This window comes from Phoenix dactylifera, chromosome 15 (genome assembly GCF_009389715.1).
Source record: "Phoenix dactylifera cultivar Barhee BC4 chromosome 15, palm_55x_up_171113_PBpolish2nd_filt_p, whole genome shotgun sequence".
Taxonomy (NCBI): Eukaryota; Viridiplantae; Streptophyta; class Magnoliopsida; order Arecales; family Arecaceae; genus Phoenix; species Phoenix dactylifera.
In genome coordinates this window covers 3,057,436-3,085,125 of record NC_052406.1, presented here as the reverse complement: position 1 = coordinate 3,085,125, position 27,690 = coordinate 3,057,436, and the positions used below count along the sequence as shown (strand labels likewise).

The 27,690-nt window shown below is 38.9% G+C and overlaps 3 protein-coding genes across 6 annotated transcripts; 2 read left to right on the top strand and 1 right to left on the bottom strand.

Moving 5' to 3' along the window:
- Positions 1-6,147: 6,147 nt before the first annotated feature.
- LOC103704222 lies at positions 6,148-10,507 on the top strand. 2 transcript variants are annotated; one of them, XM_008787424.4, is made up of 4 exons: positions 6,148-6,224; positions 6,344-6,461; positions 9,834-9,931; positions 10,057-10,507. In XM_008787424.4, exons 2-4 carry the CDS (start codon positions 6,410-6,412, stop codon positions 10,336-10,338), a joined length of 432 nt encoding a protein of 143 aa, XP_008785646.2. In that variant the 5' UTR covers positions 6,148-6,224; positions 6,344-6,409; the 3' UTR covers positions 10,339-10,507. The 2 variants fall into 2 exon arrangements, with proteins under 2 accessions (XP_008785646.2, XP_008785645.2); XM_008787423.4 differs by having other exon boundaries at positions 6,183-6,461.
- Positions 10,508-11,871: 1,364 nt separating this feature from the next.
- LOC103704295 (pentatricopeptide repeat-containing protein ATP4 homolog, chloroplastic) lies at positions 11,872-16,039 on the top strand. Its single transcript, XM_039134470.1, is given in 8 exon segments — positions 11,872-11,876; positions 14,291-14,523; positions 14,526-14,604; positions 14,606-14,893; positions 14,895-14,949; positions 14,952-15,194; positions 15,196-15,290; positions 15,292-16,039. Coding segments are annotated over 8 exon segments (1,626 nt in total). The 3' UTR covers positions 15,920-16,039.
- Positions 16,040-18,527: 2,488 nt separating this feature from the next.
- On the bottom strand, positions 18,528-26,853 carry LOC103704221 (cysteine synthase 2). Of its 3 annotated transcripts, none has more exons than XR_005515044.1 (8): positions 26,588-26,853; positions 26,377-26,451; positions 25,759-25,902; positions 23,144-23,533; positions 22,811-23,046; positions 19,102-20,741; positions 18,980-19,021; positions 18,528-18,881 (listed from the first exon to the last, which is right to left on the bottom strand). XR_005515044.1 is itself a non-coding variant. In XM_039134112.1 (6 exons), exons 1-6 carry the CDS (start codon positions 26,834-26,836, stop codon positions 20,519-20,521), a joined length of 1,317 nt encoding a protein of 438 aa, XP_038990040.1. In that variant the 5' UTR covers positions 26,837-26,853; the 3' UTR covers positions 18,910-20,518. The 3 variants fall into 3 exon arrangements, 1 of the variants encoding a protein (XP_038990040.1); XR_005515045.1 differs by having other exon boundaries at positions 18,980-19,005; XM_039134112.1 differs by lacking the exon at positions 18,528-18,881 and having other exon boundaries at positions 18,910-20,741.
- Positions 26,854-27,690: the final 837 nt, after the last annotated feature.

The window sequence follows — 27,690 nt, the reverse complement described above, 5'->3', positions numbered from 1 at the left end:
GTTGCAGCCGGGAGTTGTTGTGCTCAAATCTTATGGATTAAACAACAATTAGAAGATTATGGCATTAAACAAGATAAAATTTCCATTAATTGTGATAACACAAGTGCCATAAATCTAACTAAAAATCCAATTCAACACTCAAGAACTAAACACATTGAGATAAGACATCACTTCATAAGAGATCATGTATTGAATGGTGATGTGTCACTCCAATTTGTGTGTACTGATAATCAATTAGCAGACATTTTTACAAAACCCCTAAGTGAAGAGAGGTTTAGTGTGCTTAGAAGGGGATTGGGAGTGATTGATCCATCCTAGTGGGAGTTTTTCACTAGATTAATTGATTTTGATGATTAGAATGAGGTTAAAATAGAGTTTCTATGCAGTGATCATCAAATCAGTCCTTAATTAGGTGATTTTCCCTCATTTGGCACGATTATGGCATGGTTTTTAGGTGCGTGCCAAGGTTAGAGACGACTCGAGTAAGTTTCAGAGCCGGCTCCTAAGGGGGAGTCGACTCGCGCATTAGCGGGAGTCGACTCGCAAAGTTGGCAGCTGAGGGGGAGTCGACTCGCACACTGTCGGGAGTCGACTCGAAGTCTACATGCGCTAACAGAGAGTCGACTCGCGCATATTCTGGAGTCGACTCGAGGTCGAGTCGACTCGCGACTCAGGGGAGTCGACTCGCAGTCGGGATCCGACTTTTTAACCCTAGGTTTGTCGTTTCGCAAACACTTTTCCTCAAGCCGCCACTGTTCACAAAGCCCTAGAGCCGACTCCTAGGTCATCCCCGATCGTCTCCAAGCCCTTTTCCCGTCGATTCTTCGCCGGACATTGAGTTTCCGTCCGTTCCTAGGTCATTTCCGGTCCGTCCCGAGCTTCCTCTGTCGGTTCTTCACCGTCCTCTAGGTATTTTTCTTCCCGTTTGAGTCAAGATGCCTCGTAAGACCGTCGTTAGGAAGAGGTCCCGTCCCGAAGCCGGTCCCGAGCGACGCTCCAAGGCGCGGCACGATCCCGCGAGGCAACCACCTCCGGATCGTTCCCCGCCTAGGGTGGTTCTCGTTAGGCCGTTGGCCGGGAAGGCCGTCACCTCCGGGAGGTTTGTCGATTTCGACTATCTCTCCCGGGAGGGGTTCACCATAGGCGATAGGCTTAGAGCCCAGGGCCTAAAGTACTTCCTCACCTTGGACCTTCCCACCTATCCTGGCCTAGTTCAAGAGTTTTACAGTACCGTCCATCGGGGAGATGGAGGTATCGAGGGTACGGTAGTAGGTGTCCCGTTGCGTGTCACAGAGGACCTCATTGCCCATATCCTTCACCTTCCATTAGTAGGGGTGGCTCCCGCACACCCTGAGGATAGAGTTGCGGCCCTTACGGTCATCTTAGGGCATCCACCTCAGTCCCCCCTAGATGAGGTATCTGCTAGCTCACTTCCTATTGAAGTGAGAATCCTTTTGAGCATTCTGTCCAGGTCCATCTTCCCTAAGACAGGGAGATTTGATTTTGTGAATGAGAGGGACTTAGCTATTATGTCTTATATCCTTCAGGACACCCCGATCAACTTCCCAAAGCTCATTTATAGGTATATGTGTGAGCCCCCAGATAGACCTAGGCTCTCACTCCCATACGGGATGTTATTCACTCTTCTTTTTAGGCAGTACGAGATTCCCATTCCTGAGAGGGAACCTCTCGTGCCTTGCGATGGACTGATCGCTTGTGTACGGGGACTATGCACAGGATGGGATTTCGGAAGAGAGAAGGGATCTGGGTTAGGAAGTCTACTCTCACTGCTCAGACCACCAGACCATCACCCAGTCCTGAGCCAGATTCAGACTACCCAGACCTTCCAGACCATCCAGACCTCCCATCCACTCCTCCTGCTCCTACCACCTTTGCCGGACCTTCCTCCTCAGCTACACCATCTATGGAGGTTCGGATTGATCCAGAGCAGCTCCGGGAGCTGCGGCAGGAGATCGTCCGAGATCTGAGGGACGAGCTGCTTCGGGAGCTCCGAGGTGCGGTGCCTGCTCCCACTCCTGCACCCGTATCGTCTCAGTTGGTCCCTTCCTTGACAGCCGTGACTGACATGACGGCTCATGTACGGGAAGAGATCTACAATATCCGGAGTTTGGTCCAGGCCCAGTTCCACAGCATGAGTGAGGTCACGAGCTCCACTCGACAGATGCGAGAGGAGATAGGTCGTGACATGCACACCACCACCGAGGGGGCCGAGCGCTTGTCGAATGTACTCATCGACAAGCTGGACGCACTTCAGACATCGGTGACTGGGCTTCAGGCGTCGGTGACAGAGCTCTCCACTACACATAGCAGAGCCACCACGTCTATCATCGCACAGCTTGGCCATGTGACAGATGCAGTCACCCTCCTCATGGAGCAGAGCCGATTGAGAGGAGGAGCCACATCCTCGAGAGGAGGAGCCACATCCTCCAGAGGAGGAGATGCATCCTCGAGAGGGGGAGCCTCATCCTCGAGGAGGCCATAGATGTTTTTGTGTGATGTATTGTTTTACCTTACTTATTGTATGCTCAAATGTATTCACATTCATATCAATACAATGAGTAGACATTTTATCTTCAATTATGTGCCATTTGATGTGCCATTTGTTGATTGTGCCATTGATTGTGTGTGATTACCTCCTTTTTGGTATGATGACAAAAAGGGGGAGAAATATGTATAAAATATGGTAAAATATGTAAAAGGAGAGAAATATTGAAAAAATATGTAAAAGAAATCAATGGAAATAAATAAAACGATAAACTCTTAAAAACACACACAAATTTGTTCTAAGTGGATTCGGTACCTCGAGGCTCATTATCTCTCTTTTGGGGCTCCTAATGGAGTAATCTCCAGAATCTATTCAAGGGATATTCGGAGATTAGCTGAATCCTACTCAAGAACAAATTGACAGATTTTCCCTCTAAAAAGATAAAATTCAGTTCAAAAAAACTTCAAAGCATGAAGAGGAAATTCAGAAAATCAAAATATAGTTGAATGCATATGTTGAGGGGGAGAATCTGAATTTTAATCAAGCTAAAACATTAATGACATATAAGCCAAACAATTGATTGCATAATATGAAGGCTTATATAATTCCAAATGAAAGGGGGAGCTTTAACTCCGAAATTTAATGTTTCACTCCTTTCAAACTTGGATAAATTAAATTATCAGACATTTGAATTCATTTATGGATTTTACTTCATTGTTTTATGAGCAATTCATTTTACATATACTCAAAGTTTTGTCATCATCAAAAAGGGGGAGATTGTGGAGTGATTGATTAAAACCCCATTTGATTTTGATGAGCTCAAAGCATTTGAGTATATCTTGTGATTACTAATGAATTCAATTGAGTGTTTCAGTGAAAATCCTGTCCAAGTGTTTCTAGACTTGGTTCATAGTATTTTGGATAAGTTAAGAAGTCTGCATGAACCAATGTCTGAGACTCGAGTCGACTCCAAGCGTATCAAGTTCACTGGCATGAGCTCGAGTCGACTCCAGACTAGTACGAGTCGACTCCGACTGAGAACAGAAAGAAGAACAGAAAGCCTCATCTCAGAACCTGTCAACGAGTCGACTCCTGAAGTGCGCGAGTCGACTCCAATGTTCAACGAGTCGACTCCAGGGTAGTAAGAGTCGACTCCAAGAGAAACACAAAGAAAAGTCAGAGAGCAGTTTTCGGGTCTGAGATTCGAGTCGACTCCAGTGGAACGCGAGTCGACTCCGATGGTTGGCAGGTCGACTCCAAAGAAGGTAAGAGTCGACTCTCAGCGGAACACAAGGAAAAAGTCAGAGAGCATTTTTGGGACTCTGAGATTCGAGTCGACTCCCGCAGTACACGAGTCGACTCCGAGACTGAGCGACCATCAACAGACAGAAGACCATGTTACTGCCTCTGAGATTCGAGTCGACTCCAAGACAAGCTTCACGTCAAAAGGCAGAAGACCAACTTTCGGAAACTGAGAGCCGAGTCGACTCCAAGGAGGTTCGAGTCGACTCCAAGACTGGATGAGCCAAACGACAGAGAATCGAGAGTTCGGGCTCTGAGATTCGAGTCGACTCCCAGGACAGTCGAGTCGACTCGAGTGGACAAAATTCAAATTTGGATCCACGGACTTCAGTGGATGAGCCGACTCCAAAAATTGCCAGGTCAACTCCAGAAGTTGGCGAGTCGACTCCAGGTCAAGACGAGTCGACTCCCAGTCAAGACGGCAACTTTAATTCAAATTTGGAACAGTTGCCGAGTCGACTCCGGAAAAGCGTGAGTCGACTCCTGCTACAGACGAGTCGACTCCTGATCGCGCGAGTCGACTCCAACCCACCAACGGTCATATTGTCAGGCTGCGCAGAGTGTGCAGAACGGCCAGAAAAAGCAGAGTAACGGCTAGTTTCCGTGGGGGTTGGCATAAATAGCCACAGAGGACTGTAGCAAGGTAGAGAACAGATATTCCACTCCAAGCATTCAAGTTTTCAAGCTCACCAAGTGCTCTTAAACGAAAAAGGGGAGATCTGCATTTACTGCTCCAACAACTTCTTCCCAACAATCAAAGCTTCCTCCTCCTGCATTCAAGTCGACCACTCTTTCAAGAGGAGACCGGAGTTCCTGAAGCCATACCTCTTCACCAGCTTAAAAGCGTTTGAGGGCTTCTAACTCCTTTACGATTATATTGTCTTAAATCTGCTTTTTGAGAAGCTATTTTCTGTTTTCTTCTATCTCTTGTATTTACTTGATTCAATCGGGGGATTGAATCAAGGGGTTTAAGGTTGGTTGGTGAGCCAAGTTAAAACCAACGTGTGTAAGGGTTTGATTGTGAGCCCGGGAAAACAATCGGGGTTGGTTCTAGTCGGTGAGCCTGGGAAAACCGACCGAGTTCGTTGTGAGCTCGTAAAACAACAAGTTTGGTTGTGAGCTTGCAAAACAACCGGCTGTAATCCAAGGGGGTTATAGTGAAATTCCCAAGTGAGACTTGGGGAGTGGACGTAGGAGCAAGGGTTAGCTCCGAACCACTATAAAACTTTGTGTTTGTAGTGCATTGTCTCTCATCTCCTTCCCCGCACATTACTCACAGCACTAGGCTTTAATTAAATAACTTGCTATAGTTTTTAATTAATCATCCACAAAGTTTTAATTAGTCAAATTATATTAGAAACCCAATTCACCCCCCCCCCCTCTTGGGTTGTCTATCTGGGCAACAGAAATAAAAAAAATGATTGAAGAATATCACATCTCCAAATTAATTTCAAGCCGAGGAACTATATTTAAACTTGACTCAATTAAACGCGAGCCAGGCATAATCAATATATTCCAGTCAAGACCGGGTTGGACAACACAATCAATGGATGACCCTATCCATAATGTCGGTTCCGCTCGATGCTCCATAATAGTTATTGATTTCTCTCTCTCTCTCTCTCTCTCTCTCTCTCTCTCTACTCCTCTTTCTAAGTGTACATTTGTGGTGTCCTATCAACCCAACTAATTGGGTTGGATGCAAGTTGGTTCACTATGGGTCGGATCATAAATTTATCACACAAAACCTGAACTATTTATTAAACAAATTAAAAATTTAGATTTGAACTTGACTTGTTTATTAAACAGATAATTCAACTAGACTCGCATAACCTATTTAGTAAATAGGTCAAATCAGATTAAATAGATTGAATAAATTAAGTAGTTTTTAATGAATTAAATAGATATAAAAAGGTTAAACAAGTTAAATAGTTGGATTAAGTAGTTTTTAAATGAATTAAACAAGTCATATCATAATTCGATCTAATTATTAAATGGGTCAACAATTCAACCCACTTCATAACTCATTTATAACCTAAATTTATTTGTGCCAAATCTGATCCTCCATAAATTAGATCATTTGGGGGTCACATTGTTTGAGTGGTAGATTGCCACCCTACCTAGCAATAGTTTTAATGCATTATAATTTCAAAACATTGTAAGGAAACTATGGCAAGTGGGAATCCGATCTAAACCTTATTCTCCCCTAGGCAAACCTATTCTTCTAAGTAAACTGTCCCTATAACATCTTCACTGACGAAATTACCCTCCACCTTCTGGCCTATAAATAGCCACACGTTTTCGTTATTTAAATCAAACCCAAGGGCATTTATGTCATTCAAATTTGAGGAAAATCAGACCTCCTAATGAACCCTCGTGGCGTCGCATCTTTCTGCCCGCTCCCCTCTTCTTCTCAAAGGTTCCTCGTTTGGATCCCTTATCTTCGCTTCTTCTCCGATTTGCCGATCTTGTTTTCCTTGAAATTTCTATGTGAATAGCGTTATATAACTTTTTTTTTTGCTGTTGTTTTCCCCGGAGATTCGAGAAAGTTGCCGTCTTTCTCGCGCCCCTGCGCCTGCTGAAATCCATGTTCGTTTGCGCTCCATGGATCCCTCTCTGACTCAGCCCGCTCCAGAGGTCGAAGAAGACGAGTGGGGTGATCTCTCTCTCTCTCTCTCATATTTTCCGCACCTAAATCTTGTTCCTTTAGTCTTGTTTTATGTCGAGATTGTTGGTTGGTTGTTGCCAAGGATTCATGCATCTGTAGAGAAATTTCGATTTATGTTTTCCAATATTTAATCTTTAGTCGTCTTGGTTGGAAATTTAGGTACCAAAAAAAGTGTTTTCATGTTAAGATTCGCGAGAAATTAGTGTGTTTGAACGAATCTGTCTGAAATTTCTAGACTTGGTGGGATTGCTGAATTGCTGTTGGTATACATGTTATTTCCTTCTTCTTTTTTTGCAGTTTTAGTTAATGATTTGGATTCTCGTATAACAAATCCAAATTTGGTCGATTTATTTGTTGTAATGATAACTTCCATTTGTTTCTCTATCGATCAATTAACTGTTGATGCTTGGGTTTGTTTATATTTGGTAGAGTGATGAAATAATGGATAAAGGTGAGTAACAAAAGGCCATTTAACCTTTTTAGGATTGAAGATAATTCAAAATGTATACGTTAGGCACATGGCTAGGGTAACAGCCTGTAGTACATCGGAAATAAAGCAAAGAAGGCCTGACTTATTTTGAAAGTCTGTAACTGGAGAGGGTTCCTTGATTAATCCTGAATGATGAAGACACATCTTTATTAAGGATACTTGGTTTATGCTAATATTTATGCTGAGAATTATGTTTTTGCAATAGTGTATCAAATGAAAAATACTGTAGATATGCTCCATGACCAATTATTCTTCTTAAGCTTGTATGACAAATGGTATAACCTGTCTTATCTCTATGCATGTACGGCATGTACAGGGACCCTTTTTTTGGCTTTCAGAAGAAATAGTTGAGCAGAGCTCAAGTCACTTTCATTAAGAAAATGAAAGATGTGATAAATCATGTTCTGTTTTTGCTGGGTAGCTGGAAGAAACAGTCACAAAATTATAGTATAATAATATAATATGATAATGATATAACATAAATTGAAGATGAAATATTTTTAATAATCAGATGACAAGATGAAAGAAACAAAGCTTAGTTAGAGATGAAATGAATGTGAAGGATGATGGAATGTCATTCCCGTGAAGGTTGCAGATATATTTATTGACTGTCAGTGTTTGTTGGACTAAGCAAGTACATATGCATTCTAAGGGAATTTGTTATATGTTAGTTCAACAAAGCTGAATGCAATTTCAAAAGCAATTACGGTTCAACCTATCAGAATTAGAAGCTTCCACTTCTTTGGCCTTCTCAAGGCTGAATGAACAATGATAGAAGCATGCGATGCAGATCAAGGCCATGCAGCCCTACCCTAAAGTTTTTTCTAGCTTTAAGACTAAAATATTTTCTTTCTTTGAAGCCCAGAAAACACTAGTACGACTCTTGCTTATTGTGAGAACAGTTCAGCTCTTTGGAGATAATGAGGATACTCAGATTATTAAATGACTTTGACAAAATGTTATTGTTGGAGTTAGATATATTTGTTTATTTTCTTTGTGTATGAGATGGTGTGAGGCCTACTAGTAGGTTGGGGATTTGGTAACATATGGGGGGATGGGATGCAAGTTTTCCTTCATTTTTCTTTTCCTATTCATAAGGGTTGAACCCCATGGGATTGCTAAAAGGGGTCGAATGCATGTTGAGACCTCATGGTAGTGTGGACATGAGTAAAGTTTGGCCCATCTTTGACCTATTCCCATCTCTCTCTCCGCTACCTCTCTTTTGCTCTTGCTCTCTCTCTCTCTCTCTCCCTCTCTCTGACACACACACAGTGTTGCCAAAATTATTCATGGGAACTTGCAAGAGTTGCTAGTAAATACTGTGGAAGTTTAGTACCTTGATCCTTGGTAAACACTATGGACTCAGTACCTTGAATATTGGAATCATGTATACAAATCTTGCTCAGTGTCCCAAACATGTCTATTCCTATTTTAATCTCATTCCTGAATATTTTATGGTAAAAATCAGGCCTCGTCCTGAATATTTTGTCTATTCCAATGTTAATCTCATTCCTGAACATTTTATGATAGAAATCGGACAGAGATGAGAAAGATAGCATTGACCCAGCCATCATCCTATGCACTTTTCAGTCCTAGTCATTTGACTAAAGTTAAAGTGTGGTCCAAGAGTAACCGAAGCCTAAATCTCAGTTTCCCCATTTCGCTCAATTTCTTCAGATCTGTTACCAGATCGGGCCAGTCTTGCATTAAAAAATCTCAAAGTAGGTTTTAAATCCAGTCATTTTCATGCTGAAATTTTATCATTTTTCATTTCCTCTGCCTTCCCTTGTTAATCTTCTTCTTCCTGTCTTTTGGGAGATATGACTAATATAGATTTTGAACAGTGAACACCATTCTTTTTAAACCTTAACCTCCCACTCTTTCATTTAACCTAGGTGTAAAACCCTGATTTTAGATAATCATAGCATTATTTTATCAACTTCTGTTGAGATGTATGATGTTTGTTTTCAATTTTGGCAGACTGATGTTATCTGGAACAGGGTAAAACCAACATTCCAAAGCCAAGAAGTTTTTGTGTCAAATGAAAATCCAAATCATGTGCATGCATCATAAACATTAAGACATTGTCGCAACATAGTTTTATCCAGGTGTTCATATGCTTTATGTTGTCTGCTTCTCTAGGCCCAAAAAAATTGTTTTGATACTTATAAAGAAAATCAGTTTTACATCCATTTAAGAAAAACACCATATGTTTCTCTATAGAAAATTAGATCTCCTTAAGTTGTCTCGTCGAAATAGTTTGAGATTTTGTCGGTAATGTATGATAAGAGTACAAAAGAAAGAAAGAAAGAAAGAAAGAAATTTACCTATGTGGGGTCAAAAATCATGTCAATAAAGGAACCAATGTTTGTTTTATGTTGAATGGTATATTGCAGTCTCTGCATTGATTATGCAAATTTGGTGCATTAGGATATATAACTTCTGGACTTAACAGCAGTTAACAATGTACCCATTTTTCAAGGGGATAGGCACATTTTTGGTGTCCTATAAGGGTTGGTAAATGTCTCATGTATTGTGGGAACTTGTTAAAATTAGACTGTATCATTTAGTCATGTTTTATTCTGGTTGATATTGTGGCATTAATTTTTTGATCCTTGTTTGCTTCTCTTCGCAAGAACTTATGTTTACAACTCAATCATTTACGTTTCCTTGTGGATCATGGTTCATGAGCAAGCCCTTTTGTGTTCAACAATCATAGGATAGGAGTTGTTATCAAAGTTGGACTGGATGGATAATTGAGCATTATTTAGTATGAAATGTTAATTTCTGGATCAATTGGCTCTCCAAATGTACAATTGGTTCCTGCAAATATTTTCAGAAATATCAATTTATTAGGTTTTATCTTACAGATACTGATGGGTTTGTGATCCCAAGTTTGAACGTTGGAGACTCTGATCTTGGTAAACCAGATGTGCCGGGAGTAACAGATCGTGAACCTCCTCCAAGGGTTGGTCTTAAAAGATCTCTTTGCTGAAGCAGCTTTTATTATGTGTTCGACAGTTTTCAATAGAATCTATCTCCCATTTTCCTTCATTTAAAAATTCATATTCCATTTGTATTCCCTTCAAACAGGCCTTCAAGGAAGCTGAAAAGATCTACTTGGGACCTCACGGGGCTCCGCCCTCTTCAGCCAAGCAGCAAGAGCTGAACGCAGCTGGCCGTAAGCAGCGTTTCAAGCAGAAGCTCAAGGAAGCAGATTGTAAATTCTCCGGGACGGGGCGTGAAAACAAGGTGGAAACCCTGAGACAACGTGTGGGCAGTAAGGTAAGCAGTGCAACCACGCCAAAGAGCTCCCCACGAGATTGGCCTGACCCACATTGCCATGAGTCTCAGTTTGAGAGATACCGTCATTAAGAGCATAATCAAGCAAACTCTAAGATACGTTTGTGGAGCATCTTCTTTATAGTCTTAAAAGCCATAATATCTACTAACAAGGGATGCATCCTTGTTATGAACCGTGGATATTGTCTATTATTACTGAATGTTCTATTCTCCACATTAAATGGATTATGTTTCATCAGCATCCTCTCGTCTGGTTTTTAGTCACTTTTTTCTTCATCATCAACCTTAATTACATGTTAATTGATTGTCGTTTGAACAATGCTTTTTGTGCTCTGTGCAATGTGTCTGCATTACATGTCATCTATTCGTTTTTGTTGAGCCGAATCAATGGTTACATTCAAATTGAGTTCTTCGGCTGTGTCTGTTGCTATCATCATAAGACTACCTCCATTTTTTGTCCATTTGTCATCCTAGTTGAGAGACTGGTAGAAAGTGTAAATAATGACATTACTATCATCTTTTATGATCCTTACAGGAGTGAACTCTTTCCCATAGAAGGCTTTATGTTCCATCAGTTGCCAGTTTTTTCAAACATATTGTGACATGGAATTGAGCTACTCCAAAATGGCGTTGTTGTGCCCATAAAATCTTAGTGAAACCTATACCACTATATGTGATTTGTATGGGATACAAATGGTCTACTATCATATATAGTGGGTGCCTGCATCCCGCTCATCTTTCCCTTCCTTTTTTCCCTCAAAAATAGAACCAGCAAAGCCCCAAATTCCTATTGCCCTAATCACCTGCAACCAAACCTTTAGATCCAGAAAGGAGAACAGACCTCTAAAAGCTATACGGTCAAATAAGTGTGGATATTCCCTTTTTTTTTGTCCCAAGAAAAGTTTGCAGGAAAACTTATTCACAACTCCTGATTATTAATTCACTTTCTTTTCGATTTCATGCATGCGCTATTCCCAAACCTGATTTGTAATCCTTCATATCTGGTTCACTACACTTATTAAAGTTTGATATTTGGGAACCTTATCCATGATTGTAGTCTCTTTTACTTGAAATCTAAAAACCTTTAGCATCGTGTTTTTTATCCTAACACTTATTGCTCCCAACTATATTTAACTTTAATTTGATTGGAGATAGGACAATTACCAGTCGGCAACGTTTTATTCACTGCTAAACTTTGATAATGCTCAAGTCATCCCCAATAGATACTAGACAGGCAAGACAGATGATACAGGGAAAAATCTAACCGGAATCTAGTAACGTGGCAATAAGCACTGCGACAATTTTGATAATAAACATATGTTTTATCTTGAGGTAAGTTTGCCTACATAGATGGGTGTCACATTAAATACAAGGTGAACAAGGTAGTGGATGAAGCAGCTTTTGATCCATGTGGTATACTACATGCTAGTTTAGGAGCTATAGAGAGTTCGAGCATAAGAATCCAATGCTGTGAATGACAAGATCTTTATATCCTCTCTCTCTCTCTCTCTCTCTCTCTCTCTCTCTCTCGTTAAGGCAGCTACTCTACAAAGCTCTCAAATAAATGAAACCACTAGTGTCGGTCATAAAACTATCTTAGAGTCTATGAGGTAATGAAGATGGAGTCTCCCATGGCATAGTGTCATTATTGTCCGTAATATAAGAAGCGACCTAGTCAGTCGCATTGTTGCTAGCATGAAGGATATAATATCTTGAATTCTTGATATTGGGTTCCTGCTCCATGGAGATCCACGATATAACCGTTCTAGAGTCCAGTTGTTTCATATTATGTTGTTGGTCTGTAGGATCGGATTAAAATAGACCCATCCTTCCCATGCAACTCTCAACTCGGCAAGCAACATTGTTCTGTTATACAACTAAGTACCACAAAGGACAAAATCTTTAGATTTTCTCTCTGGAAATAACCTCTAGACTGTTTCCGATAAAATATCCGCTTTTAGCTCCCCTCTAAATCTCTGCCAAAGGAGGAGAAGCAAGGAAAATGGCTGGCCCAGGAGCGGCTCAATGCATATGGGGGCCTAAGGTGAACTTACTAAGTGGAGCCTTTTTTTTTCTTTTCCGTTTTATCTTTGAGGCCTTCCCTGCAGTGGGCCGGCTTAAAGCGAACTCACTAAGGAAAGCCTTTTTCCTTTCTGTTTTGTTTTTGAGATCTTCCCTGCGGTAGGCTTTCTTTAGGCTGGGGCAGTCGCCTAAGAGTTGGGCCGGCCCAGAATTGGCTGCCAACTCTCTTCCACCCCTCCCTCCCAATCCCACCACAACCACTTTCTCCCCCACAACTCCCAACATTCCCTTTTCTTCTCCTCTTTCTTTCTGTCTCTGTAAGAGAAACACCATCAAACCTCCCTTCCCCTTCTCCTTTCTCTCCTCCCCTCCCTCCAAGCCCCTCCTCCATACCCCAAAGGGATGTTTGATATTAGGTAATCATCCTAAAATCAAAGGTAACATGGGTGAAGATAATGAGATCACTGCATTTGGTTGCTCAATGATGATCCTACATGGCAGTGATTTTAAATCATCCTTACTTTTCAAATCATTACCCAACTCGGTAATATAAGAGCTACTTAGTCAGTCACATTGTTGCCTGCATAAAGGATATAATATCTTGCATTCTTCATATTGGGTTCCTGGTCTGATCCACTATATAACTGTTTTGGAGTCCAGTTGTTTCATATTATATTGGCATGTAGGATCAGACTGAAATAGACCAATCCTTCCCATGTAGCTCTCAACTCGGAAAGCAGTATTGTTCTGTTATACAACTAAGTACCCAAAGGGCAAGATCTTTAGATCTTCTTTCTGGAAATAACTACTAGACCTTTTTCGATAAAATATTCATCTTTAGCTCACGTCTAAATCTCTTGCCAAAGGAGGAGAAGCAAGGAAATTAGCTGCCAACTCTTTTCTACCCTTTCCTCCCAATCCCACCACAACCACTTCTTCCCCCACAACTCCCAACAATCCCTTTCCTTCTCCTCTTCCTTTCTCTCTTTGTGGAAGAGAAACGCCATCAAACCTCCCTGCCCCTTCTCCTCTCCCCTCTCCTCTCCCCTCCCCTCCCTCCAAACCCCTCCTCCATACGCTCAAAGGGGTGTTTGATATAAGGTAATTATCCTAAAGTCAAAGGTAACATAGATGAAGATGATGAGATCACTGCATTTGGTTGCTCCATAGTGATTCTACATGGCAGTGATCCTAAATCACCTTTACTTATTAAATCACTGCCCAACTCAGTGATGGGATACATATCCTTAAGATCGGATATTCAAGATCACCCCAAGGCAGTAATCTTGAGCTGAAATTTAAGGACAAAAATGCTCCTTAGTCCAGCAGAAAAAAAAATTGTATATCAATATATCATTAATATATTATATCAATATCATATATTATATAATATGATAATATTATTATTTATATTATATTTATAATATATTATACTATATTATATTATCATATTACTATCCAATGGTAATTTTAAATTATAGTAAAAATGTATTATTGCACTTTATATAATAAAATTATTTAATATATTACTTCTATTTGCGTTATCTTCCAAATCAAAATAAATATTAATATTAAAATAGTATTTTATAAGTATAAATAAAAATATTAATTCAATAATAGCAATTAATATATTTTTATAGGACTAATAATTTATAGGACTAATAAATATATTTTTATGAAATATATTAATAATTAGTATATTAATAAATATTTTAATATTTTATTATAATATATTTTATATGAATAATAAATATATTTTTATAGAATATATTAGGAATGGTTTTGGTATTATATGGCCAGTAATTTTGGATTTTTATGAAACACCAAATAAGTTACTCTTTGATCCAAATTTTTTTAATCATTATAGCATACCGATAAGATGATCTTAGATCATTAAGGACCATATTACCTAGGATAACCCAAGATCATCTCGGCGAACCTATCCGGTGCATCGAACGCCACCTAATGTCTCCCTCGAGACCTCTTGACCCTTGATCTCCAGAAGCCCAATCCCTGAGAGCCGGAAGCCCAGACCACCATTCAAAAACTCAGTTTGGATCAAACCCAACAGCCCAGGTGCCGCCCGCCTCCGCCACCACTCCTCCGACTCCCGCTACTCCCGTTTCGCCGCCTCCCTCGACTCCTCCGACCCCATCGCCGCCGTCCTCTTCGCCCACGGCGACCGGGCCACCGAGCAGGACGCCATTACCGTCCTCAACTCCGGCAACGCCGTCGTCGGCCTAGGTGGTTCCAGAACAACATCAGGAACAACAAAGAGGTGATTTTGTATAATGTGACGCTCAAAGCATTGAGAAAGTGAAAATTGGGATGGGCTAGAGGCCCTGTGGAAGGAGATGATGCAGAGGAGGGTTAAGCGGGACAACGTGACATTTTTGACCGTTATTAGCTGCGCCAGGTTCTTTAATTTGCCGGAGAAAGCGGTGGACTGGTTCGAGAAGATGCCTGAGTTCGAATGCACCCCTGATGATATCACCTACTTGGCGATGATCGATGCTTATGGCCGGCCGGGCAAGATCGAGAAGGCTTTCTGTCTCTATGATCGTGCCTGCAAGGAAAGGTTACATTCGCGACGGTAATCAGAACTGTAATTCGGGGAATTTCGATGGTGCACTTAATGTGTATGAGGAAATGAGGGTGCTTGGCGTGAATGTGTTGATGAAGCGGCCAAGATTTTTGCAGAGATGAAGGGATTGCCTGATGAATGTAAGCCTGATAGCTGGAGCTATTCAGCTTTAATTACTGCATACTCTTGTAGCAGAAATGTTTTGGAGGTAGAAGGCTTGTTACTTGAGATGGTGGAAACTGCATATCAGCCAGATATCTTTGTGATTGCTTCAATCATCCAGTGTTATGGGAAAGCTAGACAGACTGGTGATGTTGCGAGAAACTTTTGACAAGCTATTGAAATTGGGCATAACTCCGGATGACTGGTTCTGTTGTTGTCTTCTGAATGTGCTGACCCAGACCCCAACAGAAGAATTAAGTGATTGATTGTATAGAGAGAGCTAATGTCAAGTTGGGCTCCTTAGTGAATCTGCTAGTGGATGAAGGAGCTGGAAATGGGGCAGTCAAACAGGAAGCTGAAGAGCTCTTTAGCAACGTTAGTAATGAAGTGAAGAAGGCATATTGTAATTGTTTGATACATCTCCATGTAAACCGCAATCAATCCAAAAAAGCTTGTGTGCTCCTGGATATGGCACTTCATCTTGAGATATATACAGATCTTCAATCGAAATCTCCCACGCAGTGGTCTTTACACTTGAAGAGTCTCTCACCTGGAGCAGCTTTGACTGCTTTCAGTGTCTGGATGAACGATTTGTCCAAGGCCTTAGAGAATGGGAAGGGGTTGCCTCCACTACTGGGTATTCATACGGGGCATGGGAAGCATAAATATTCAGAGAAAGAGTTGGCATCTATGTTCGAGTCACAGTTGGGAGAATTGAATGTCCCATTTCATGAGGCACCAGATAAGGCTGGATGGTTTCTGACCACAAAAGTTGCTGCTAAGTCATGGTTGGAGCCAAGGAATTCATCTGAGCAGTTGCTGCTTAGGTTGTGTCATTGGGAAAAAGAATTTTCCTGTAAGGAACATTTTCCTCTAGGCAAATGATATATCATTTTATTTTTTTCGCACATATTCAGAGATTCTTGTGCTTTAGATGTTTTCTTTGGCATACGTTGCGAGCTTACAGTCAAATATGAATGTATCTCTTGATTCGTGTTCTTGTTTTCCTATTTTTCCCTATAGCTTGCCCACAACATTTCAGTGCTTTAATCATCGATTCTTTGTAATTAATATTTTCGTTATATATGGACTGATGTCAAATGAAGAAGCTGACCCCCTCCACCCCCTGCACATTTGGAAAAAAATGTTTTCGATCATTCAAGAATATGCACAGCTTCCTCTGTAATATATTCACCATTGTATTAGAATAAGTCAGTCTTCGCAGCTCCATCTACAAGCTACTAAATTTTATTTTTAATTTCCATATATTTATCATTTATTTTTTATGCATGAACAAGAAGCAGACTTCTTAAACTGTTTCTATTCCTCCTTGTTGTAGAAGTTCAAATTCAGCAAAGACACATGGTAACGTGCGTGAAATCGAGGAGGCATGTGTTTAATTTTTTATTCGTTTAAGAAAATTCACTAATTCCTACATTACATCCATGGAAATAAAATATAGTAAATGAGGTTAACCCTATAGCTTAGTTCATAAAACTTCTTGCAATTGCAAGGTTGACAGAGAAATATGATCTTTACTATGAAGAAACATTGCCAGTACTCACATATTCTGCAAATGCTTCAACAAAAAAATGTATATATATATATATATGTTTGTTTTGTCCTGTCAAAAAAAAAATAATAAATAAAAATGATAAATAACATTTTCATTGTAGGTCAATTAATATTGAAGTAACCATATCAATTTTCTCTAATCTGTCGTCAGACAGCTGGAACCTGGAGTTGGCGAGTGCTCATCAAATCAAATAAATGTAATTATCTGTAGGATTTATCTTTTCATTTCTAAAAATTTTCTTTGGGGCCTGTGTGATTCATCTTATATTTAACAATTGATAAGTTGGCTGGTATTAATTGACACTCATCAAGCAACAAGTAAAAGGCATTCTTGTCTCTTAATTATGCATCACATATGCTTTCCCACAGCTTGATATTATACACTTGATCATACATAGAACCATTACTGAAGTAACATTAAGGAATTCCAAGGATGGAGCATCTTAAATTACTATTTTCAGCTAATGCATTGAGTAAAGTGTTTATGAGGGCAAATACTAACCTAGAATCATGGAGGAAAGCCTTGGTGATTGGAAGCAGGGAAAATATGTATTTTAATTAAAGAAAATATATGGATTTTAATTTATTATATGTAGGCGAGACTCTGTCAAATTTAGTAGTAAGAAGGTCCATAGGATAATTTTGGTAGTTCAACTTCATAATATTCACGGATGGGGAGATTGGAAGGTTGATCATAATGGTGTTGTTGCATGATGCATATGTTAGCAGACACATTTTTACCTGAATCTTTTTCACATACTAATTATGCTTGATCTAAAAATTTTCAAATATGAGACCGATGATTTTGTTCAGCTAAATTGTTGATGTACAAAAATTGAGCTCATTATAAATGCATATCTCATTAGAAAGCAGACTGGTGGTGGACTATTTGTGATAGTGATGTCTGGTGCGGCAAAGGCATAATTAGCTCATATTTGTGAGGAACTTGGATTCTGTTTAGATGTTGGAAGTGATGAGAAGTTTGGACGAAATCTATGAGAAAGAATTTGGAGAAACATTTTGTATGACCATTTGCTACCTTAGATAGGAACAGCTCGTAATAGATGTTAGAAGCATACAAGATGTGACTTTGAGGGTATAAGCTATGGTTAGCACTTAACCATGCACATCAAGTTTCATCAGACCAGTTAACCATTTCTTTGCGTGGTAATTTATGTCGTAATTGACAGCAGTGCTGCATGGATGTGAAAAGAGAATCAAATTCAGCCATGTGTTTAAGTGTTTGCGTCAATAAAAGGGAAAAAAAAAGGAGAGATGTGGATACACAGAAAAGATATTTTTATATATTATATATAGAATATCTTATAAAAATATTGAAAATATTATATCTCAAGTTTTTCTGTCATATGCATCTTTCTTATCCAAACTTCTAATTAGTTTAAGGATTTTGAGAAATGTTATTTCATAAAGTTATTTTAAAATTTACATTTTGACCAATTTCTGAAAAGAAGAAAAGCTGCTTTTAAAAAGTTTTCATAAGTATCCAAGTGGTATCTGATTTAAATACATATCAGATAGAAATTCTAGAAACTGGATGTGAGTATCCAAGTAACACAGTGAACATAGTCATGGTAACGAACAAATCTTACGACAATAAAATATGGTCTTGTTCACCAACATCTGAATTCCTCAACCCTCGTCCTGTGGTGGCCTGTGAGTCATCAAACAGTCATGATTCAAATTCATCTAAAGAAATAGTTTGTATTTTAGTGAAAAGCCGTGTTCAAGAAAGAAGTAAATTATGTTACAGAACATCCTGGAAAACGAGTTTTGAATGTTCTTTGAATTTTCATAAGAATCGTGAAGTCCTTTCGCTAGGTTCTAATTTCTTCATTAAGATAAATTTGAAAGAAAAAAGCTTCTAATTAAAAGAAACTGACATGAGCTTTATAATGGATCAGAGAATTGTCTCTAAACCATTTCAGAATTATTCCAGTACATGTATATTTCTTTTTTGGTAGTTTCAGAACTTCTTTCAAGGCCTGGTTTGGCATATCTTTCTCTCTCTCTCTCTCCGTCTCTCTGTGGTGCATGCCTGTCTCTTTTTTCTTCTCTTCATCCAGTTCCAGGGGCGGGGTGTGGGGTTGGAGTCGCCAGAATTTGGAACCTCCAAGTGCTGGAAGGATTTAATTCGATCACTTGCCGTGTATTGTGCAGTGGCGGGTGATTGGACAGGGTAAGAACTGCCTTGCATAAAACAAGGCATCTGTGCAGGAAACTTTTCAATAGATTTGGATCCTCTAGCATTTTTCTGAAAAAAATGAGGATATGACACTCAATTTTCATGAATAAGTAGAATGATACTATGTTATTAATGTAATTTTATTCGTAAATATTGTGTTTACTTACTCCAACTTGATGCTGGATCAACAAGGCTGCAACATCATTACTCTAAGAAAAGTACATAGAATTACTATAATGAATCCCAGTAGCAAAATTAGAAAACATAGCTTGTACATGGAATTTGTCACCTCTTTCTTCCTGCAGTTATTAGTGCTTCATAGCCATGGGATTCAACTTTCTTGGTCAAAAGGTATCTGATCATGAAGGCAAAGCAGCCACAAATGGTTGCAGAATTCGGTATGCTCTCTTAGAATTACATTCTGCATCTTCTGAATCTTCATCATATCATCCCCATTCAACATCAGGATTCTATAATGACTTGGGTTAAGGAGATGTTCCAGCAGGTTGAGGTATTTGGAGGCAAAGCATTTTGCTTCAGGCAGAGGAACCGCCTTTCAACATTCTCATTGAGCTTCCACCTGTCCACAAGCTTGCTTCTTCAGTTCTACTTGGTCCATGAGTCGATCCCTACAAGAGGCAATGCCATGATATGTGTAGCTTATCTTAGGTTAATGTCTCTATCATAAACAAATGCCACCAATCTCCATGCTTCGTCGAAGTTCACCGACGCATCAGGGCATGAAATCTAATCCATAGACATCTTTAGCTAGGGGGCATTGCACACCTGGAGGTTGGAATACTAGCAGTATGATCTGACATTGAGTTTTTAGTGCAACTTAATGCCAAATGTGGGTGATGTTTTACCTTAATGATAGAGCTGTATGATATATAACCATATACTTCCATTGTCAAATTGCCATGTTTAATGAATTTGTTGAATGTAGCAGCCCCTTATTACACCAAGGTTATGGTCATATTTCACTGGAACTAAATATTTCAGCTGAATTTGTTTCTTTCCTTTCTGACATCCAGTGGCTTTATTTGCAGATCCTAGCTCATTTGTGCAGAGAGTGCAAGAGGGATGGGCAGTATGGTTATACTGTCAGATGAGTACCAAAAACTGCTTTTTAAAGTTACTAAAGGGAGCCAGGTGAACACCCACAAACACAAAAATGGACCTGAACAATGAATCTTTGATAATTTAATCATCATAGTAACAGTCCACAATCCTTCACAGTATCATTTTACAAAATTGAGGGCTATACATAAGCACAAGATCCTGTAGATGACCAGCTGAATGGCAGCATAAAAATGAGAATTTCAACATATAAAGTATAATAACTAGCAACCCTGAGACTGGCCGTATCACCTTCTCGAGTGATGTAACCAAAAGCCAACCTGTGGAACCATTCATACCACATGATAATGAAGCTGCTTTCTACTGGTATAATTAAGATCTAGAAAATGCTCTCTTCCATCTCTTGCAGCACCACTTGTTGGATTCAATCTCTAGATGCCAAAAACTGCACGATGGCCTCTATCCCAGTGCGCACGAACTACAGAAAAACTGCATACCTTCATGATGGCATACATTATATGTAGCGTTGATAATCTACTGAATGTTCATTTACTGCGTTGGCTGCTCAAATTGCAAAACTCAGACTAGGAGAGGAAAGACAATCATACAACATGGCCCACCCAAATTCAAGGACGATCGAGGAACTCCAGACCAGTCGCAGAGGGGGTCAGTCCATGATCAGCCAGATACTGAGCGTTGTGGAACTTACTGAGATGCCTCATCCCACTGTCACACAGAATCGTTACAATTGTGTGACCTGGACCTAAAGATTGTGCCAATCGTACAGCTCCAACACAGTTCATGGCTGAAGAACTCCCGATGAAAAGACCATCATTCTTCAGAAGAAACCTGAGAGAAATTATACAACAAAAATGTTGATTCCAAGAAAGTTACACAATCTGCAGTTCTGTATGCTTAGGTTAAGTGACAAATAAACAACATTTCTTGAAACTTGCAGAACTAACGATGATTTCAGCAAATCAGGTTCAAAATTGGAGGTTGGGGTAAACATATGAGTCCACTTCAAATAGGGGTGGCAATCTATAACCCGACCTGCTAAGCTAACACGCATCCAACCTGCATTAAACATGTTTGGATTTGGCATAAATGGGTCCAAGATAAATAGGTTGACCCATGTTAACCTGCTTATTAAACAAGTCAGATATAGGTTTTAGAGGCTTGAGCTGTTTAACAATTGAGTTAGGTCAGGTTGACCTGTTTAGATCCGATCCATTTAATCTGTTTAGAGCTGGCCCTGTTTGAGAGTAAGGAATTAGGCAATCGGACCTTTCATTGGGGGCTTGGGGTGGCTTAGGCTAGACCATTGGGAAACCAACAAAAGTTCGAGAGGAGTAGATATTCTTCCTTTTCCTCCTCTCCATATCTTTTTCTCTTCTCTCCTTTCCTTTTACCCTTGGCAAACAATTGTAAAGAGAAGATGGGAAGTTAACACAGGTCACTCTAGACCTGTCCTTAACCCTACTATTTATTAAAGAGGCCATGTGGGTCGAGTCGGGTTACCTGCTTAGTTAATAGGTTAGGTTCAATTTTCAATTTTTAACTAGTGTAATAAATAGGTCAGGTTTTGGTTGAGAAATATTTGAGCCGACTAGTATCTGACTTGATCTGTATCCAACATAACACGACCATTTGCCACCACTAACTTCAAAGCTTGAGATAGGTGTTGCAAGTTGAAACAAGGACTATCAAGTAAATGCCACATTTCTTGTGAACTTGTCAGAGAAGTTCAGCATTCTTTCTACTGACAAGAGCATACGAGTTAACCCCTTGCTAACAGTATTATATATAATATAGGAATCAATTATCCAGGTAAAGTAAATCGAGTTTAACCTCTAACCTGAGTGCTTGACAACAATGTGTCAATCCAAGACCACAGTTAACATGCCAAGGAATGATACAAGGATAGTTAATTTACAAGAAAAAAGATAAGGAACTCACTAACATGGCATGTTCTTTTGTTCAAAGTAAATAGAATTAATTTGTAATTGGCTCTTTTTTTTTTAAAAAAAAAAAGAAGCAGTGATGCTTCCTTAGGCAATCAAGTAAACCATGAACATCTTAAAGAAATTATAGGGCTTGCAGCATTGTATTTCATCTTAACATCAACATAGATATTTCTAAAACGATGATATAACTGATCCAGTTATTAGAGTGTTCCACTTTGTCCAGAACTTGCATCCCAGCCACTTCAAAACTAGAATCATATTTATATTCAGTATGTATGCATCAAACTCAGCAGAGTTCAATACTTGGCTAAGCAAGAATAATTAGCTAAATTTGGAGTAATTCACTCTATACTCATCAAAAGCTATCCAAAATAGACATTTGCCTTGCTAAGTTGACTCCAGAATTTAAACCATTTACCAGATGACTAATAATCATGGTTATGCTAACAGCACTTTTCACATATGAGTCATGATGGACCGTAAAAGGCCAGATAAGATTAAAAGAATAGTTTCAGTATAAAATTATTGATATACTATAACATAAGTCATACAACAGCAAAGCAGCAAAATCAACAGTATTTTCATCATATTATTATATATATTTTTTTGAATAAACAGAATAACAGTATGAGAAGACAAAAAAGAAATTGAGACTAATAATAATTTCAAAGAGGGATGTTATGACAATTATACAATATTCTTGCAATGCTCATGATCCATAGCAGAGGTGGTGTTGATACTGACATAAAATAACAGGCATAACCATCACAACACTGTTTAAAAGTGCTAACACATCCTCGAATTTCTGCTTCCTCGTTTTATATTGTTGCCAATTTATCACTCATAAGTACATAAAACAAATCTATCTATTTGAGAACATGCTCTTGATTTTTATGCTTACACCAATAGGAAAATATCATATTTTAGTGCATGAGAGTTTAGATTACAGACCTGGACATTTCAACGGCCTCCTTATCTGTGCCACGGTAAGCTCCATCTAACTCTGCCATCAGAAAATTCTTGGTCAGTCTGTTGATTCCAATTCCTTCTGTGATGGTATCAAAAGGGTTCTTCAGTCTTCGGCCCTCTGCCTCCTCCTTTGAGTACATTACTCCTCTTGTGACCTTGTTGAACAGACCAGATCCAGGTGGATCAATAAGGAAGCATTTAATATTTGGATTCTTTTCCTGGAAAAGAAACACAAGGGTTGAGAAGTGCAAAACCCGCTTTGTTTGAACAGAATATTCAAATGTAATAAATGAAAGACATATTGTGAAGACAGACCTTGAGAAACCGTGATATTCCAGCAACAGTTCCACCTGTACCTGCAGCAGCAACAAAGGCATGCAGTCTCCCTCGAGTTTGTTCCCATATTTCAGGACCAGTCCACTCATAATGGGCCTGAAAGTTTGCCAAGTTTTCAAACTGATCAGCAAAGAAACCTCCTTTACAATCAGTAGAGGAGATGGGCTGACATTTTTCTTGCTGTGGTGTATGACCATTTATGTGAATTAAGCTGTTGCCTTCCATTTTACAAGCTTCTCTTTGCATTGCTGCGGACTTAGTAGCCTCCAAGGCCCTCCTCCTTGCAACATTCACATAGTGGTCTCTGTGTGTAATCGAAACTGGTCTCACTCTCTCTACAGTAGCTCCAAGGGCCTCAAGTATTTGGGACTGAAAAGAATTTTGAGAGCCAAGCATTAAAATATAGATATAATCACGACAAATAGCATGAACTTTGAACCTATTCTTCATCTGTAATGTAATTAAGTAATAAATATTATATACAATTTCCGGGCAGTTATACGAATATAGTCAATCTTGATTCTCATTTTACCGACAAAATAATTAGAAGATCACGTCCTACAAAACTGTATGTATCACTATCTCCTACAACCACCTTCTCGAAGCATCGTATGAATTGGAGGTTTTCAGTTCGAAATATCACAAGAGAGTTACATTTTCTATATAGGTACTATCTTGCTTAGCATAATGGGCATAATGTGTCATAAAACAAGTCAGGCATTTCATTGGCCACCTCCAAACCTCTAGAGGATGTGTGGAAAAGTTCTAATCTCCATATTGCAAATATTCTTTTTTACAGTGGTCATGGATGAAGAAGGGGTACATACGTCTCGAACCTTTGACATGGCCTTCATAAATCAAAGCACACGCCACCAAGACAGGTTAAAATTTTCAGTGGTCATGGTCTGTATTTTTGCAATATTTCAATTATTTCTAGTACTAAGAGTTCTGAAAGCTAACACAAAGTCCGCAGAGTAATGCTATTCTTTGCAAATCTACATGGTTTCATACCAGTTGTTCAAGCTAACTTTGTATTATATGAGCATATAGCATATATAACATGAGTAAAACAACCATTTTTTTTTTAAGGGATAAAAAAATACCTAAACTGCTGGATCTAGACGAGGTACTCAACAAAAATAATAGGCCATTCTCTTCTGATTTATTGATCCTTTTTTTTGTTACTCTTTTTAATCAACATTGCCTGTCCCCCATCCTTTTCTCTGATTATTTCTTTTATTCCAAGAAATGTAATTATAACACCAATCAAAAAATCACAACCTTGCTATAAAAAATGTAACAGTGTTAGTACCAATTCAATGCATGTTCTCATCATAATCTGCATCTTTCTTCGCTTCACCACTTCATTCCAAGTTTACTTGGGCTTTCCCCTTTTACCTAGACCATTCCATATGAATTGCAAAGGCTTACCAGAAATGAAAAGGGTTGGTCTTATAAACTTTAGGTTATGGCAGAGAGTCTAATTACCTAATAAAAATTCAAAATACAGGCACCTTCTCAGCGAAAAGATTGGCAACCAAAATATATGAAGCTATAAAAGAATTATATAAGCAGTCCTATCTAGTTCCAATGATTAATTTTTCATAACTTAAGGTCCATATAAATAACTCCCAAGTCCAAGAATACAACATTTGCTGAATAGTCCCCCGGCACACCCTTCTGTGAAGCCTTCTCAGTTTACCCTGATGTTTCATGGATGAGCTCAGGAACAAGTTTGATGGTGGTTGTTGTTGCTAGCTTAAACTTATATAAGTCCTTGCTAGCTTTTGAGTAATAGAACAAACGATGTCAATATGTACCCAGCCAATGAACATCCCAGTTGGAAATACTGGTAATATTTCATATGCAAACTGTACTTACTTATTTTATTATAAATCTTCAGGACACTCAAGTTACCATTCCTTCAAAAAAAAGGAGTGAAAAAGGAGGGGAAACCCATCTTACCAACAACAATTTACAACTGAATACAATGATTTGCATAATGTGACTTATCAAATAACTTTTACTTAGTACCCTGTTCACATAAGCTGATCAAAAGATCCTTAAAAACTGCAACATCTAACCACTTATTGTCTATCTTCAAACATTTTACATCATGCAATTCAAGATAGGAAATAATCTTGCTTGGATTTTTTGACTTGCCATTAAACTTGACTAGAACCATCCTCATCTGAATGCCTAATAAAATTTATTGCATCTAAAGTTTTTAAAATGGCAAGACAGAACCTGTGCTTCAAGGAACCACACGTCTCTTAAAATTTTCGACATTATTTATAATAAATTATGTTCTTCATAATTTTAACTAACAAATAGATCCAAAACTTAGTGAAACTTGAAACTTCATCAGCTTAAAGGAAAATAACAAGCCTAAAAAGGATAAATTTCTTCTAAACAGACAACACAGATAACTCAGAGGCTTTGCAGCTGAAACATACATGCTTCACGTTGCAAGCCTTCATATAACTTGACGCAGAGAGGCATAAAAGTGATTGTTTAAGAGCTGAAGTTACCAGGGATAAAAGATATTGGTAGGCAACTTTATGGGATATTAAACATACGTTCAATGCACATACCTTCTCGATGGCAACATCATCTGGAATCACGACATGACATTTACATCCATATGCTGGAGCAACTGTAGCAAGGCTTATAGCTGTGCTTCCAGCGCTTCCCTCAGTCACTACACCACCATGGACAAGCTCTCCAGAATCCAGAGCCTACAAAAAGTCACATCCCAAACCTAACATGTGAAACTTGAAAGCCATAGGCATAGGCATCCATGATGCAACAATATATTTAATGACATTAGGCTTATTTTGCAAAATTCTAATTCATGATACATAATCTGCTTCACTGAATATTTTAGTCAGCATCACACAACCCATAAACATTATAACTAAATGAATAAGAAGACCGAGCAATTCTATAGAACCGGGAAGTGAAAAAATAATCATAAAAGTTCCACTCTTGTTTTGAAAAGAAGCACCTTTCTGATTTAATAAGTAAAAAAAAATTTGAAGAACGTAGAGTTTATTTAAAAAAAAAAATGAAGCACAACCCACAGGAAACAGAAAGCCTGCTGCGTTAATAAGGTTGCATTACTGCTAGTTTCTTACTTTCTTTCTAATATGGAAACAATTACACGGAGAAACAACGAATATTTTCAAGGAAAAAGGAGATAGGATCATCACCTCTTCAATGATTTTAACGGCCACACGGTCTTTGACGCTCCCCCCAGGGTTCAAGAACTCGGCTTTCCCCAGAATCTAAAAAGCAAAAAAAAAAAAAAAAATCTCCCAAGTTAATGAAGGAACCAAATGGCTTTCTTCCCATCTTCTTTATGGAAATTTCGACAGATATAGAGAAAAGAGTTGCGATCTTTGTGAAAGCTGACAACTTTACCTCGCATCCCGTCGCGTCGGAGAGGCTGTTGATTCTGATAAGGGGGGTATAGCCGACGGCGGCGGCGAGGCCGCTCCTCCTCCTATTTCTTCGAGGGTTTGTGCGAGATCTCTTCCATGGGAACTTCGAGCGATGGTTGGAGAGGAGGACGTACGAGAGGAGAGCGGCGGAGGAAGCCACGGTAGCGGCGGCGGCCGCGGCGGCGGCTAAGACAACTCCGGCTGGATTCGCCGCCGCCATTGCTCCCATCACGCTCACGCATGCGGGAAAAAGAAAAAGCGCATAGAAATAAATATGAAGTCATGCTCGCCACCTGGGTAACCATCGGGTCGGGTTGGATACGGACGGTTTTGGACGTACGGTCAGATTAAAAATTAATCAACCCGAATCCGATGTATTTATAAAACATGTTAAAAATTTAGATATAAATATGATCTATTAATTAAGCATGTAATTCAATCTGATCCGTATAATTTATTTATTAAATATATTAAATTAAATTAAATAAATTTTTAACAGATCGAATAGATTTAAATAAATTAAACATATCAAATGAGTTAGGTAAAATAGGATAGAAACGGATTAAACATATTTTAAATAGGTTAGGCAGGTTTTAAATGAGTTGGATTATGATCCAATCCAATTATTAAAGATGCTAAAATAAGTTAATAAATCAAATATTTAAATCTAGACCTAATTTATTTAATAAACAAGTTTAGATAGATTGATATGTTTACGATCCAAATTTATTTGTGTCAAACTCGAAGCTACTTAAAGCTGATCATTTGTAGATTGCATTGATGGGCCGGATCATAAATCACCATCTCTAGATAACACAACAGTACAATATCATAACTGAATGTTATAGGAAACTTCTGCATGGATAGGTGAATAAACCTTTGCATGCGGACTTTTGCACAAATGTCCAGAAACAGATGGATTGGGAAAAGTAGAAACTCCATCCATCAAGCCCTAACCGAAGAATTCAAGATAAAGGAACTAGAAATTAAAATGCATGTAGCAAAAGATAGACCGGTCTTTGGGCTCTTGTCTTGCTGATATAAATCTAATGATCAAGAGTGTCAATGACTTGCATTGGTGTC